Raw genomic sequence first — 13,782 nt, 5'->3', positions numbered from 1 at the left:
GGGCAGCCTGGCCCTGCCCGGGGGCACGGAGCAGCCCACGTGCTGGTTTCCCCAAGGGCTGGTTCTGGGTTCTCCGGTCTGAGCTGGGGGAACGTGGGCGTCGGGCACCACTGCCCGTCCCTGAGCCAGCCACCAGCTGGAGCCAGGTGCATGGGCCAGTCCCAGCTACGCAGCGCGATGGGGAAGGGCCGCGGGAGGCAGGGATCTGGGCTGGGCTCGCCCCTTGCACCGGGAGGGCACAAGACGGGAGCTGGTGCATTCCCCCCCAAGCTGGGAAGGGAACCCAGGCGTCCTGGCTCCCACCCTCCCTCACCCCCGAGCTGGGAAGGGAACCCAGGTGTCCTGGCTCCCAGCCCCCCACTTCCAGCTGGGAAGGGAACCCGGGTATCCTGGCTCCCAGCCCCCCACCCCCTGAGCTGGGAAGGGAACCCAGGCGTCCTGGCTCCCAGCCCCCCACCCCCCGAGCTCGGAAGGGAACCCAGGCGTCCTGGCTCCCAGCCAGGTGCCCAGCCAGCGGCCTCCCTCTGCCCTGTGGGGCAGCTCAGCCGCGGGCCTCTCCGGCGTACGTGTGTCTGGGTTAGTGTGTGCGCCGAGGGGTGTCTGGGGGGGGGTGCCGGGGCGTGTCTATGAGGGGGGTGTCTCTGTGATGTGTCTGGGGACGTGTCTGTGTGGGGGGGTCTGGGGGGCTCTGTGGCATGTCTGGGGGGGTGTCTATGGGGTTGTGAGTGTCTCTGGGGGGGTGTCTGTGTGTGCCTGGGGGTGTCTGTGCCTGGGGGTGTCTCTGGGGGGGGGGTCTGTGGTTCCCCCCCACCCCCGGGCTCAGTTTCCAGGGGCTGGGGAACGTGCCATGAACCTGCCCCAGCGCTGTTCACACCTGCCCTGGGGCGCCCCCTTGTGCCCTCCAGGGACTCTGCAGCGGCTCCCCGGGGCCAGGCCCCTTTGGGGTCAGCATGAAGCGACTGCGGCTCTGGGGCCGGACGTGGCCTCTCGGGCAGTGCCAGGGGCCAGGCACCGTCGCTCCCAATGGGGGGGCTCCTGGTGGGGGGCTCGGCCCCCCTGGGAACCGCTGGTCCGGCCACTGAGCTGCTCAGACCCCAGACTCCACCGGGTCCCCTCCCCCACTGCCCCAGTGCTGCCCCCTCAGCAAACGGGGCCTGTGCTGGGGTGGGGCCTGCTGCCCCTGTGGGCTTGGCACCTGCCAGGCCCCGATGCCACGGTGATGGGCAGGTCTGCGCTGGCAGGGCCCCTGGGCACTAGGCTCCTGGAGACACATGGCCTGGCTCTTGTTCCTGCTCCCGTCCCACCGGTTTCTCTCTCCCCCCAGGTACGGCCGCCGGCCACACGGCTCTGCTCAGAGGAAACAGGTGGGTAGGGGGCCGGCGGGGGGCACTGCCCGGCTGAGCAGCTTCACTCATCTGTGCAGCGAATGCATCGCTCCTCAGCCCCGCAGCTCTGCCGGTGCCCCTCACTCCCGACCCGCAGCCCCTGCTAGCCCAGCCCTGGGGTCCCCCCGCAGCTCTGCCGGTGCCCCTCACTCCCGACCCGCAGCCCCTGCTAGCCCAGCCCTGGGGTCCCCCCGCAGCTCTGCCGGTGCCCCTCACTCCCGACCCGCAGCCCCTGCTAGCCCAGCCCTGGGGTCCCCCCGCAGCTCTGCCGGTGCCCCTCACTCCCGACCCGCAGCCCCTGCTAGCCCAGCCCTGGGGTCCCCTCGCAGCTCTGCCGGCACCCCTCACTCCCAACCCGCAGCCCCTGCTAGCCCAGCCGTGGGCTCCCCCAGCTCTGCCGGTGCCCCTCACTCCCGACCCGCAGCCCCTGCTAGCCCAGCCCTGGGGTCCCCCCGCTGCTCCGCCGGTGCCCCTCACTCCCGACCCGCAGCCCCTGCTAGCCCAGCCCTGGGGTCCCCCCGCAGCTCTGCCGGTGCCCCTCACTCCCGACCCGCAGCCCCCTGCTAGCCCAGCCCTGGGGTCCCCCCGCTGCTCTGCCGGCGCCCCTCACTCCCGACCCGCAGCCCCTGCTAGCCCAGCCCTGGGGTCCCCCCGCAGCTCTGCCGGTGCCCCTCACTTCCGACCCGCAGCCCCTGCTAGCCCAGCCCTGGGGTCCCCCCACACCCCAGTACTGCTCAGCTGATGCCCCTCCCTCCTGACCTGCAGCCCCTCCCCCCAGTACTGGTTAGCCAGCTAATTAAAGGCACCAGAGCGGCTGCACCCACTCGGCCTGACGCTGCCCCGAGCCCAGGTGCGTCTCCCACCAATTCCCTAGGCCCGCGAGGACGCCGTGACCCTCGGCTCAGCCCTTCCTTTCCGGGCGGGGGGGGGGGGGGGGGCTGACCCTTCCTGACTCAGCTGGAGAGTCAGTGTCCACCCTGGGCCCCAGATACATCCCTGGGGTGTCTCGGTCGCAAACAGGGCTGAGACGCACCTGACACTGGGCCGCGCCCCGAACTCGGGGCTGGGGCCTGGCACATGCAGCCCATGGCCCGGCCGGCTGTGGGCGTTTGGGGCAGGAATGGCTGGGGCAAAGTGAGGTGCCAGCTTCTCAAAGGGGGAAGGGCCGTGGGGGCCCCTGGTGCCACGTCTGCCCATCACCCCGCCCCAGGCCTGTGGGGATGGAGTCCCAGCGTGTGACCTCGCCCCACTAGGTTCCTACCTAAATCCAGATCTCAGGGAAGCAGGCGCTGATGCCAGGATGATGGGCTCCGATACCAAGGATGCAGGCTCCAACGCCAGGGTGATGGGCTCCAGCAAGGGCTCCGGTACCAAGGCTGCAGGCTCCGATTCCAGGGTGATGGGCTCCAGTGATGGCTCTGGTACCAAGGCTGCAGGCTCTGATACCAGGGTGATGGTCTCTGATACCAAGGTTGCAGGCTCCGATTCCAGGGTGATGGGCTCCAGTGATGGCTCTGGTACCAAGGTTGCAGGCTCCAATGCTGGGGTGATGGGCTCCAGCGATGGCTCTGATACCAAGGTTGCAGGCTCCAATACTGGGGTGATGGGCTCCAGCGATGGCTCTGATACCAAGGTTGCAGGCTCCGATTCCAGGGTGATGGGCTCCAGTGATGGCTCTGGTACCAAGGCTGCAGGCTCTGATGCCGGGGTGATGGGCTCCAGTGATGGCTCCGGAACCAAGGCTGCAGGCTCTGATGCCGGGGTGATGGGCTCCAGTGATGGCTCCGGTACCAAGGCTGCAGGCTCTGATGCCGGGGTGATGGGCTCCAGTGATGGCTCTGATACCAAGGCTGCAGGCTCCGATGCCAGGGTGATGGGCTCCAGTGATGGCTCTGATACCAAGGCTGCAGGCTCCGATGCCAGGGTGATGGGCTCCGGTACCAAGGCTGCAGGCTCTGATGCCGGGGTGATGGGCTCTGATACCAAGGCTGCAGGCTCTGATGCCAGGGTGATGGGCTCCGGTACCAAGGCTGCAGGCTCTGATGCCGGGGTGATGGGCTCCAGTGATGGCTCTGATACCAAGGCTGCAGGCTCCGATGCCAGGGTGATGGGCTCCGGTACCAAGGCTGCAGGCTCTGATGCCGGGGTGATGGGCTCTGATACCAAGGCTGCAGGCTCTGATGCCAGGGTGATGGGCTCCGGTACCAAGGCTGCAGGCTCTGATGCTGGGGTGATGGGCTCCAGTGATGGCTCCGGTACCAAGGCTGCAGGCTCCGATGCCGGGGTGATGGGCTCCGGTACCAAGGCTGCAGGCTCTGATGCCGGGGTGATGGGCTCCGGTACCAAGGCTGCAGGCTCCGATGCCCGGGTGATGAGCTCCAGTGATGGCTCCGGTACCAAGGCTGCAGGCTCCGATGCCGGGGTGATGGGCTCCGGTACCAAGGCTGCAGGCTCCGATGCCCGGGTGATAGGCTCCAGCGCGAGCACCGAGGCCAGGCAGGCTGGCTGCGACACTGGCACCGATGCGGAGGCCGTGGAGTCAGACACCAGGAGCCTCCCTTTGCCCGCCGCCATCTCGGCGCTGTGCCCAGAAGCCGCGTTCCAGGGCCCCGAGGCCGAGCCCTACATGCATTTCCTGAGGAATCACCCCTGCTACGCCGCTGTCCCCACCAGCTCCAAGCTGCTGGTGTTCGACACCACGCTGCAGGTGAGCCCTGAGGGGCTGGGCCATGGGGCTGGCCTGAGTGTTAGGGGCTGGGGGCAGGTGGGGCGAGGGGCCCTGGGCTGCAGCTGGGCCGATCCCTCCCTCCATCCCAAGCAGCCCCGGAGCCCCGTGAGGCAGGGTGGGGGGCGAATGGGGACACTGCCCCGTCGTTCCCCCCGGTGGGCTCACGGCCCCTCTGCTCGGCTTGCAGATGAAGAAGGCCTTCCTGGCGCTGGTGGCCAATGGGGTGCGGGCCGCCCCCCTCTGGGACAGCCGGCAGCAGTGCTTTGTGGGTGAGTGTCGCGGGGGCAGCGAGGCCGCGCCAGGCAGCCCCGGCTCGTCGCGATGGCACAGAACAGGGGCGGCTGCATCATGGGCCCTGCGCTGGGATGCCCAAGCCCTGCTGGAGCCGCAGGGATCTCAGCGACACCCCCCCCCCCGGTGCCCAGCGTGGCACAGACCCCATCCTGCTCCAGGGCACTGTTGGCACCGGCCTGGGTTTACTCCTGGCCAGTTCCACCGCCCCTCTCCGCTTGGCCTGGCGCCCATGGAGCCAGCGGTGCTGCAGCCGCCGGCAAGTGGCCCCTGTTTCTGGCTCCGTGGAGAGGCCAAGCCGTGAATGGGCCGTGGGAGTGGGCAGGGGCAGCAGGCCATGGGGCGCTGCATGGGGAGCTGAGGGTGCCGCAGCCCAGCCGGAGCGCGCCCTGGGGGCAGCCGGCCCCTGGGGAATGGCCGTGGTGCCCCCAGCCGGCTGCCCCCACTGACCCTGCCTGTCTCTCCCGCCAGGGATGCTGACCATCACGGACTTCATCAACATCCTGCACCGCTACTACCGGTCCCCGCTGGTGAGCTGGCCAGGCCCTGCCCTGCCCTGCCCTGCCCTGCTGGGGGCGGCTCCCCCCAGCTCAGACTTCCCCAGCAGGCGGGGAGGGGGCTCAGGGGCCGCTTGTGGGGCGGGAAGAGGGGCAGGCAGGACGTTACCCCGCGGGGCACGTGCTGGGGCCATTGAGCTCCTGGTGTGGGGAGCAGGGGGGAGCCGGGAGGGGACCCCGTCCGCAGCTGGCCCAGTGTTAGTGCGAGAGGCAGAGCCGGCCGGCTGGGGCCAGCCACGGGAGGAGACAGGACGCCGGGCGAGATGGGCCCGTGGGCAGAGCCGCTCTGGCAGGCCCTGGGTGCGTCCTGCCTCTGGGCTCTGCCTCCCCGGCGTGGCGCGTGGCGCGTGGCGCGTGGCGCCGGCAGAGCCGCTGGGGCCCGAGCGGCCAGCTGACGCCGAGGGGGGGCCGCGTTGCCTCCCTGCTGAAGTCCCCCTTGGGAGCCGCGCAGCCAATGGCAGCCCCGGGCCAGAGGCAGCCCCCCAGCAGGTCCCCGTTTGCCTCCTGTCCCCGGCCTCCTGCCTCACCCCCTGTCCCGGCCCCGCAGGTGCAGATCTACGAGCTGGAGGAGCATCAAATCGAGACCTGGCGAGGTGGGTTGAAGACGGGGGGCGGGGGGCGGGGGGGGTGTAGGGCCTGCGAGGTGCAGGGGGCGCTGGGAGTTCCAGACCCTCCCCAGGCCTGATCTCCGCCCCGGGCCCTGGTCCCCGGCGGGGGGCTGCCCCGATCGAGCGGGGCGGGGCGGGAGGGGGAGACGCTGGAGCCGGGGGGCAGGGAGCGGCTGGGGGGCTGCTGACGTTACTGCGGCTCTTTGGCGACGTCCGTCGGGAAATTCTGCCTCCAGCTCGGGCTCAAGTTGGCCGCCCCCGGCCTAAGTTCTTAACGTCTAGGGCTGCACCGCTGCCCCCTCAGCCCCCCAGCTCACCCCCTTCCCCCGCCCCCTCAGCCCCCCAGCTCACCCCCCTTCCCCGCCCCCTCAGCCCCCTCAGCCCCCCAGCTCACCCCCCTTCCCCTGCCCCCTCAGCCCCCCAGCTCACCCCCCTTCCCCCGCCCCCTCAGCCCCCCAGATCACCCCCTTCCCCCGCCCCCACAGCGACACAGCTCACCCCCCCTTCCCCCGCCCCCACAGCCCCCCAGCTCACCCCCTTCCCCCACCCCCTCAGCCCCCCAGCTCACCCCCTTCCCCCGCCCCCTCAGACCCCTCAGCCCCCAAGCTAACCCCCCTTCCCCCACCCCCACAGCCCCCCAGCTCACCCCCCCTTCCCCCGCCCCCACAGCCCCCCAGCTCACCCCCTTCCCCCTCCCCCTCAGCCCCCTCAGCCCCCCAGCTCACCCCCCTTCCCCCGCCCACACAGCCCCCCCGCTCACCCCCGCTTCCCCCACCCCTCAGCCGGCAGCTCTCCCCCCCTTCCCACGTCCCCAAATCCCCCCAGCTCAACCCCCCTTCCCCAGCCCCCTCAGCCCCCCAGCTCACCCCCCTTCCCCCACCCCCTCAGCCCCCCAGATCACCCCCCTTCGCGCACCGCCTCAGCCCCCTCTGCCCCCCAGATCACCCCCCTTCCCCCGCCCCCTCAGCCCCCCAGCTCACCCCCCTTCCCCCACCCCCTCAGCCCCCTCAGCCCCCCAGCTCACCCCCCTTCCCCCGCCCCCTCAGCCCCCCAGATGCCCCCCCTGACCCCACCCCCTCAGCCCCCACAGCCCCCCAGCTCACCCCCCTTCCCCCACCCCCTCAGCCCCCTCAGCCCCCCAGCTCACCCCCCTTCCCCTGCCCCCTCAGCCCCCCAGCTCACCCCCCTTCCCCTGCCCCCTCAGCCCCCCAGCTCAACGCCTTCCCCCGCACCCGTGAGCCCCCCGAGCTCACTCCCCCTCCCCCTGCCCCCTCAGCCCCCCAGATCACCCCCCTTCCCCTGCCCCCACAGCCCCCCAGATCACCCCCCTTCCCCCTGCCCCCTCAGCCCCCCAGCTCACCCCCCTTCCCCCGCCCCCTCAGCCCCCCAGATCACCCCCCTTCCCCCGCCCCCTCAGCCCCCCAGATCACCCCCTCTGCTTCCTTTCCAGAGGTTTATCTGCAAGGCTCCCTGAAGCCCCTGGTCTCCATCTCCCCCGATGACAGGTAAATCCCCCCCAGCCCCATGGCGGGGCACCGAGGGGGGTGCCTGTCTCTGGGCCGACGGCCCCCACTGCAGCCCCAGTGGCCGCTGCAGACGGAGCCTGCCAGGGCCTGGCTGCCGCAAACCCTAGAGCCAGGCTGGTCCGGGTGGGAGCCCGGGTGGGGGGCTGCCCCCACAGGGGAGCCAAGGGGTGGGGCTGGGGGGGGTGTGAGGAGAGCTGGGTGGGCGGTTGGGGGATGAGGCCAAGAAACAACCCAGGCGTCCGGGTCCCCAGGCCACTGCTCTCCCCTTGGTCTGCCAGGGCTGAGCCGGGCAGCCGAGCCCGGGCGTGATGGGGGGCAGGGTGGGGGGCTGGCAGGGGCAGGCCCAGAACGCCCCAATTGGCAGAACAGAGCACCGGGCTAGCTGGGGGGGGAGGCTGGGGCGAGGGGGCCGGGGGGAGCAGCAGACCCCTGGAGCCCCCCCTCCCTGGTATCACTCCAGAGGGCCCTGAAGCTCCTGCCCAAGGCTCTCCAGCCCCCCTCCCCCCCCCAATCGCTGCCTCGGTCTCCCCCAGCCTCTTCGACGCCGTCTACCAGCTGATCAAGAACCGGATCCACCGGCTGCCGGTGATGGAGCCCGTGTCCGGGAACGTCCTGCACATCCTGACGCACAAGCGCATCCTCAAGTTCCTGCACATCTTCGTGAGTGGGGGGGCGGCTGGGGGGCATCAGTGCCCCCCTGCATTGCTGAGCCAGCCCCGCCCGCTGTGTGGGCAGCGACCTTGCAGTGGCTGCGGTGCCCAGGGGCTGGTGCGGGGGGTGTGTGTGGCCTGTGTTGGGGGCTGGCGCAGGCCGGGGCGGGGGGAGGGTTGCTGTGTGCAGGCAGACGGGGCCGTGGGTCGCTCTGGGCACAGTGAGTGTCGAGAGGTGTCTGCGTTTGGGCAGGGGGGCTGGAGGTGTACGGGGGGGAGGGTACTCGTGCAGCGGGTGCAAACGGGCACACGCCTGCAGCCCCCCACGTGCTACATGCAGGCGTTTGTTGTGCGTGTGAAGGGCCGCACGCCTGCTGCAGGTGTGCATGGGGTGTGTGCATGCAGGGAGCATGCGGGGTGCTTTGTGTGTGCATGCAGTGTGTGTGGGTGGGTGAGGGTGTACATGCGGGTTGTGTGTGTATGCAGTGTGTGGGGGGTGTGTGTATACGTGCGGATTGTGTGTGCGGGGTGTATGTGCGGGTTGTGTGTCCATGCAGTGTGTGTGTGGAGGTGTACATGCAGGTTGTGTGTGTATGCAATGTGTGTGTGTGTGAGCTGTATGTGCAGGTTGTGCGTGCAGTGTGTGTATGTACATGTGTGTACACAGTGTGGGTGGGTGGGTGTACGTGTGTGTATGCAGTGTGTGTGTGTACATGCAGTATGTGTGTGCGTACGTGCAGGTTGTGTGTGCAGTGTGTGTGTGGGGGTGTACGTGTGGGTTGTCTGTGCACGCAGTGTGTGTGTGTGTGTGTGGTGTACGTGCGTGTATGCAGTGCGTGTGTGGTGTACGTGCAGGTTGTGCGTGCACACAGTGTGTGTGTGGTGTACGTGCGTGTATGCAGTGTGTGGGGGGGGTGTACGTGTGGGTTGTGCATGTACGGAGTGTGTGTGTGTGTGGGGTGTACGTGCGGGTTGTGCGTGCACGCAGTGTGTGTGTGGTGTACGTGCGTGTATGCAGTGTGTGTGGGGGGGTGTACGTGTGGGTTGTGCATGTACGGAGTGTGTGTGTGTGTGGGGTGTACGTGCGGGTTGTGCGTGCACGCAGTGTGTGTGTGGTGTACGTGCGGCTTGTGCGTGCACACAGGGGACGTGTGGGGGGTGTACGTGCGGGTTGTGCGTGCACACAGGGTGTGTGTGTGGTGTACGTGGGGGTTGTGCGTGCACACAGGGGGTGTGTGGGGGGTGTACGTGCGGGTTGTGCATGCAGTGTGTGTGTGGGTTGTGCGTGCACGCAGGGGGTGTGTGGTGTACGTGCGGGTTGTGCGTGCAGTGTGTGTGTGGTGTACGTGCGGGTTGTGCATGCACGCAAGGTGTGTGTGGTGTACGTGCGGGTTGTGCGTGCACGCAGTGTGTGTGTGGTGTACGTGCGGGTTGTGCGTGCACACAGGGTGTGTGTGTGGTGTACGTGCGGGTTGTGCGTGCACACAGGGGGTGTGTGGTGTACGTGCGGGTTGTGCGTGCACACAGGGTGTGTGTGTGGTGTACGTGCGGGTTGTGCGTGCACACAGGGTGGGTGTGTGGTGTACGTGCGGGTTGTGCGTGCACGCCGGGGGTGTGTGGTGTACGTGCGGGTTGTGCAAGCACGCAGGGGGTGTGTGGTGTACGTGTGGGTTGTGCGTGCACACAGGGTGTGTGTGGGGTGTACGTGCGGGTTGTGCGTGCACACAGGGGGGGTGTGGTGTACGTGCGGGTTGTGCGTGCACGCAGGGTGTGTGTGGTGTACGTGCGGGTTGTGCGTGCACACAGGGTGTGTGTGTGGTGTACGTGTGGGTTGTGCGTGCACACAGAGTGGGTGTGTGGTGTACGTGCGGGTTGTGTGTGCACGCAGGGTGTGTGTGGTGTACGTGCGGGTTGTGCGTGCACACAGGGTGGGTGTGTGGTGTACGTGCGGGTTGTGCGTGCACGCAGGGTGTGTGTGGTGTACGTGCGGGTTGTGCGTGCACACAGGGTGTGTGTGTGTGGTGTACGTGCGGATTGTGCGTGCACACAGGGGGTGTGGGGTGTACGTGCAGATTGTGCGTGCAGTGTGTGTGTGGTGTACGTGCGGGTTGTGTGTGCACGCAGGGTGTGTGTGGTGTACGTGCGGGTTGTGCATGCACACAGGGGGGGTGTGGTGTACGTGCGGGTTGTGCGTGCACACAGGGGGTGTGTGGGGGTGTACGTGCGGGTTGTGCGTGCAGGGGGTGTGTGTGGTGTACGTGCGGGTTGTGCATGCACACAGGGGGTGTGTGGTGTACGTGCGGGTTGTGCGTGCAGGCAGGGGGAGTGTGGTGTACGTGCGGGTTGTGCGTGCACACAGGGGGTGTGGGGTGTACGTGCAGGTTGTGCGTGCACACAGCGTGTGTGTGTGGTGTACGTGCGGGTTGTGCGTGCACGCAGGGTGTGTGTGGTGTACGTGCGGGTTGTGCGTGCACGCAGTGTGTGTGTGGTGTACGTGCGGGTTGTGTGTGCACGCAGAGTGTGTGTGGTGTACGTGTGGGTTGTGCGTGCACACGGGATGTGTGGTGTACGTGCGGGTTGTGCGTGCACGCAGGGTGTGTGTGGTGTCCGTGCGGGTTGTGCGTGCACGCAGGGGGTGTGTGGAGTACGTGCGGGTTGTGCGTGCACGCAGGGTGTGTGTGGTGTACGTGCGGGTTGTGCGTGCACACAGGGGGGGTGTGTGGTGTACGTGCGGGTTGTGCGTGCACGCAGGGTGTGTGTGGTGTACGTGCGGGTTGTGCGTGCACACAGGGGGTGTGTGGGGTGTACGTGCGGGTTGTGCGTGCACACAGGGTGTGTGGGGTGTACGTGCGGGTTGTGCGTGCACACAGGGGGTGTGCGGGGCGTGTGTGCCTAGCACATGCTGACGCGCTCGCTGGCTGCACTGTGCCGTGGCTGGGGGGCTCTGCCTTGGCCTGACGCGAGGGAGCCGGGGCCCAGCAGTGGGGCCAGCGTGAGCCCGGAAGGCACCCGAGCCCCGGCCCTGCCGGCGGCAGAGCCCTGGGCGTGTGCCCGGAGCTGCCCCCGATCGCTGCCCGTCTCCCGCCGCAGGGGGCCATGCTGCCCAGGCCGCGGTTCTTGCAGAGAACCATCCAGGAGCTGGGCGTGGGCACCTTCCGGGACGTGGCCAAGGTGCTGGAGACGGCGCCCGTCTACATGGCCCTGGAGACCTTCGTCGACCGCCGGGTGTCGGCGCTGCCCGTCACAAACGAAGCCGGTACGGGCAGAGACCCCAGGGCAGGCCAGGCAGCCCGTCTCCCTGACCTCCCTGGTCCCGGTCCGCCCCCAGGGTCCCCCCTCGGGGCGCCTCACGCTGCCCTCCTTGGGTCCCCCAACCCACAGCCATCCTGAGCACCCGCTGTCCCGTCCCCCCGTCCCGCTGGGCCGTGCCCACCCCGCACCGGCACCGCCCTTGTCTTCCCCGACCCTCGGCTCGCTCCCGGAATCGCTGTAGGAACCGGGGCTCCTGGGATCCCCCTTCGCGCCCCACTGTCCCCACCACGCCTCGGCTGCCGTCTGACCCCCCGTGCCCCCAGCGCCCTGCCAGTGACCCCGGCTCTCTCGCTCTCTCCTTCCAGGGGAGGTCGTGGGCCTGTACTCCAGGTTCGACGTGATCGTGAGTATCAGCACCGGGGCCGGATCGCTGGGCCGTTACCGCCCCTCGCCGAGTGCCGGGCAGGGATCCTTTCCCCACCACCACAGTGCAGCCGCCTCTGGGGCGGAGCCTGGCGGCTGGTCCACAGGGCAGGAGCTTAGGGGGGCAGTGAGGGCTCGGGCTGTGGGGTGGCAGGGACAGGGGGGCTGACCCCCGTCTCACACAAGGGGGCTGGCATCTCCGGAGCTGTGCCCGGGCCCTGACCGCGCCCGTCTGTCCCCTGCCCCCAGCACCTGGCTGCCCAGAAAACCTACAACAACCTGGACATCAGCGTGCGGGAGGCGCTGCGGCGGCGAACGCTCTGCCTGGAGGGGGTGCTCACCTGCCACCCCCACGAGACCATGGGCGACGTCATCGACCGCATCGTGCAGGAGCAGGTAGGGCTGGGGGGACCAGCCCCCGCCTCGGATCCTGCTCCCGGCCTCTGGGCCAGGCCTGGGGGGGCCCTGCCCCCTGCCCCCTGCCTTGGATCCTGCTCCCGGCCTCCGGGGCCAGGCCTGGGGGGGCCCTGCTCCCTGCCCCCCGCCTCGTATCCTGCTCCCGGCCTCCGGGCCAGGCCTGGGGGGGCCCTGCCCCCTGCCCCCTGCCTTGGATCCTGCTCCCGGCCTCCGGGGCCAGGCCTGGGGGGGCCCTGCTCCCTGCCCCCCGCCTCGTATCCTGCTCCTGGCCTCCGGGGCCAGGCCTGGGGGGGGCCCTGCCCCCCGCCTCGGATCCTGCTCCCGGCCTCTGGGCCAGGCCTGGGGGGGCCCTGCCCCCTGCCCCCTGCCTTGGATCCTGCTCCCGGCCTCCGGGGCCAGGCCTGGGGGGGCCCTGCTCCCTGCCCCCCGCCTCGTATTCTGCTCCCGGCCTCCGGGCCAGGCCTGGGGGGGCCCTGCCCCCTGCCCCCTGCCTTGGATCCTGCTCCCGGCCTCCGGGGCCAGGCCTGGGGGGGCCCTGCTCCCTGCCCCCCGCCTCGTATTCTGCTCCCGGCCTCCGGGCCAGGCCTGGGGGGGCCCTGCCCCCTGCCCCCTGCCTTGGATCCTGCTCCCGGCCTCCGGGGCCAGGCCTGGGGGGGCCCTGCCCCCCGCCTCGGATCCTGCTCCCGGCCTCCGGGGCCAGGGCGGAGGGGGCCCTGCCCCCGCCTCGGGTCCTGCTCCCGGCCTCCGGAGCCAGGCCTGGGGGGGCCCCTGGACCCAGGTCCCACCTGAGCGTCCGCCTGTGCTCCCGCTCGGCTTCATGTGTCCCTCCCCCCAGACTCCAGCACTGCCCCGGCCCCCTGGCAGCTCCTTGGGGGGCTCACCCCCTTTGTGACCCCCGACAGTGATCTGTCCCCTCCCACGGGCTCTCGCTGACCCCGACCCACTGCCATATAACCCCAGTGACCCAGCCCCGACTGACTGACACCCATCCCCCCCACACCCCCTCTGACCCAGCTCCCACTGGCTGATTCTGATCCCCCCCACGTATCCCTTCTGACCCAGCCCCCACTGACTGACCCCAATGCCCCCACACACCCCCTCTGACCCAGCCCCGACTGACTGACCCCCATCCCCCCACACACCCCCTCTGACCCAGCCCCGACTGACTGACCCCCATCCCCCCACACACCCCCTCTGACCCAGCCCCGACTGACTGACCCCGATTCCCCTCACACACCCCCTCTGACCCAGCCCCGACTGACTGACCCCAATCCCCCACACACCCCCTCTGACCCAACCCCCACTGATGGACACCCCATCCCCCCACACCCGCCCTCTGACCCAGCCCCCACTGACGGACCCCGATTCCCCTCACACACCCCCTCTGACCCAGCCCCCAGTGGCTGACCCCCATCCCCCCACGTACCCCCTCTGACCCAGCCCCACTGGCTGACCCCCATCCCCCCACGTACCCCCTCTGACCCAGCCCCACTGGCTGACCCCCATCCCCTCACGATGCCCGCTCCCTGCCCGCCCTGGCCCCGCGGGTGAGGCTGACACGGGTCTCGCTCGGGCGGCAGGTCCATCGCCTGGTTCTGGTGGACGAGAAGAACGCGCTGCGGGGGATCGTCTCCCTCTCCGACATCCTGCAGGCCCTGGTCCTCTCGCCCGCAGGTATCGATGCTCTTAACTCTTAAGCCCGCGACGCTCCGTCCTTTCTCCATCCGTACCCTCCATTTCCTCCGCTTCTCGCCGGCTCAGGTAGGCTCAGCCCTCGGCCTCCCCCCTCCCTGCCGCTCGCGGGCGCCTCGCCACCCCCGCGGGCCGGGGGGGCACACTCCTGGGACCCCCGCCCGGCCGGCGCTGCCGGTCTGTATTGCTCTGCAGCAGCAGGTCCTGGCCTCACACGGCGCCACGTCCGGTCACCGCCGAGGGCTCGGTCCGG

At 69.8% G+C, this 13,782-nt stretch overlaps 1 protein-coding gene across 1 annotated transcript; it reads left to right on the top strand.

Annotated features, from left to right (window-relative positions):
* Positions 1-3,990: 3,990 nt before the first annotated feature.
* PRKAG3 (protein kinase AMP-activated non-catalytic subunit gamma 3) lies at positions 3,991-13,540 on the top strand. The gene is made up of 10 exons (XM_045032765.1): positions 3,991-4,092; positions 4,301-4,382; positions 4,876-4,934; positions 5,509-5,554; positions 7,020-7,074; positions 7,629-7,755; positions 10,836-11,001; positions 11,363-11,400; positions 11,670-11,816; positions 13,418-13,540. Exons 1-10 carry the CDS (start codon positions 4,012-4,014, stop codon positions 13,532-13,534), a joined length of 918 nt encoding a protein of 305 aa, XP_044888700.1. The 5' UTR covers positions 3,991-4,011; the 3' UTR covers positions 13,535-13,540.
* The last annotated feature ends 242 nt before the right edge of the window (positions 13,541-13,782 follow it).

The sequence above is a fragment of the Mauremys mutica genome, chromosome 10, assembly GCF_020497125.1.
Source record: "Mauremys mutica isolate MM-2020 ecotype Southern chromosome 10, ASM2049712v1, whole genome shotgun sequence".
NCBI lineage: Eukaryota > Metazoa > Chordata > Testudines > Geoemydidae > Mauremys > Mauremys mutica.
This window is presented reverse-complemented; position numbering and strand designations above follow the sequence as displayed.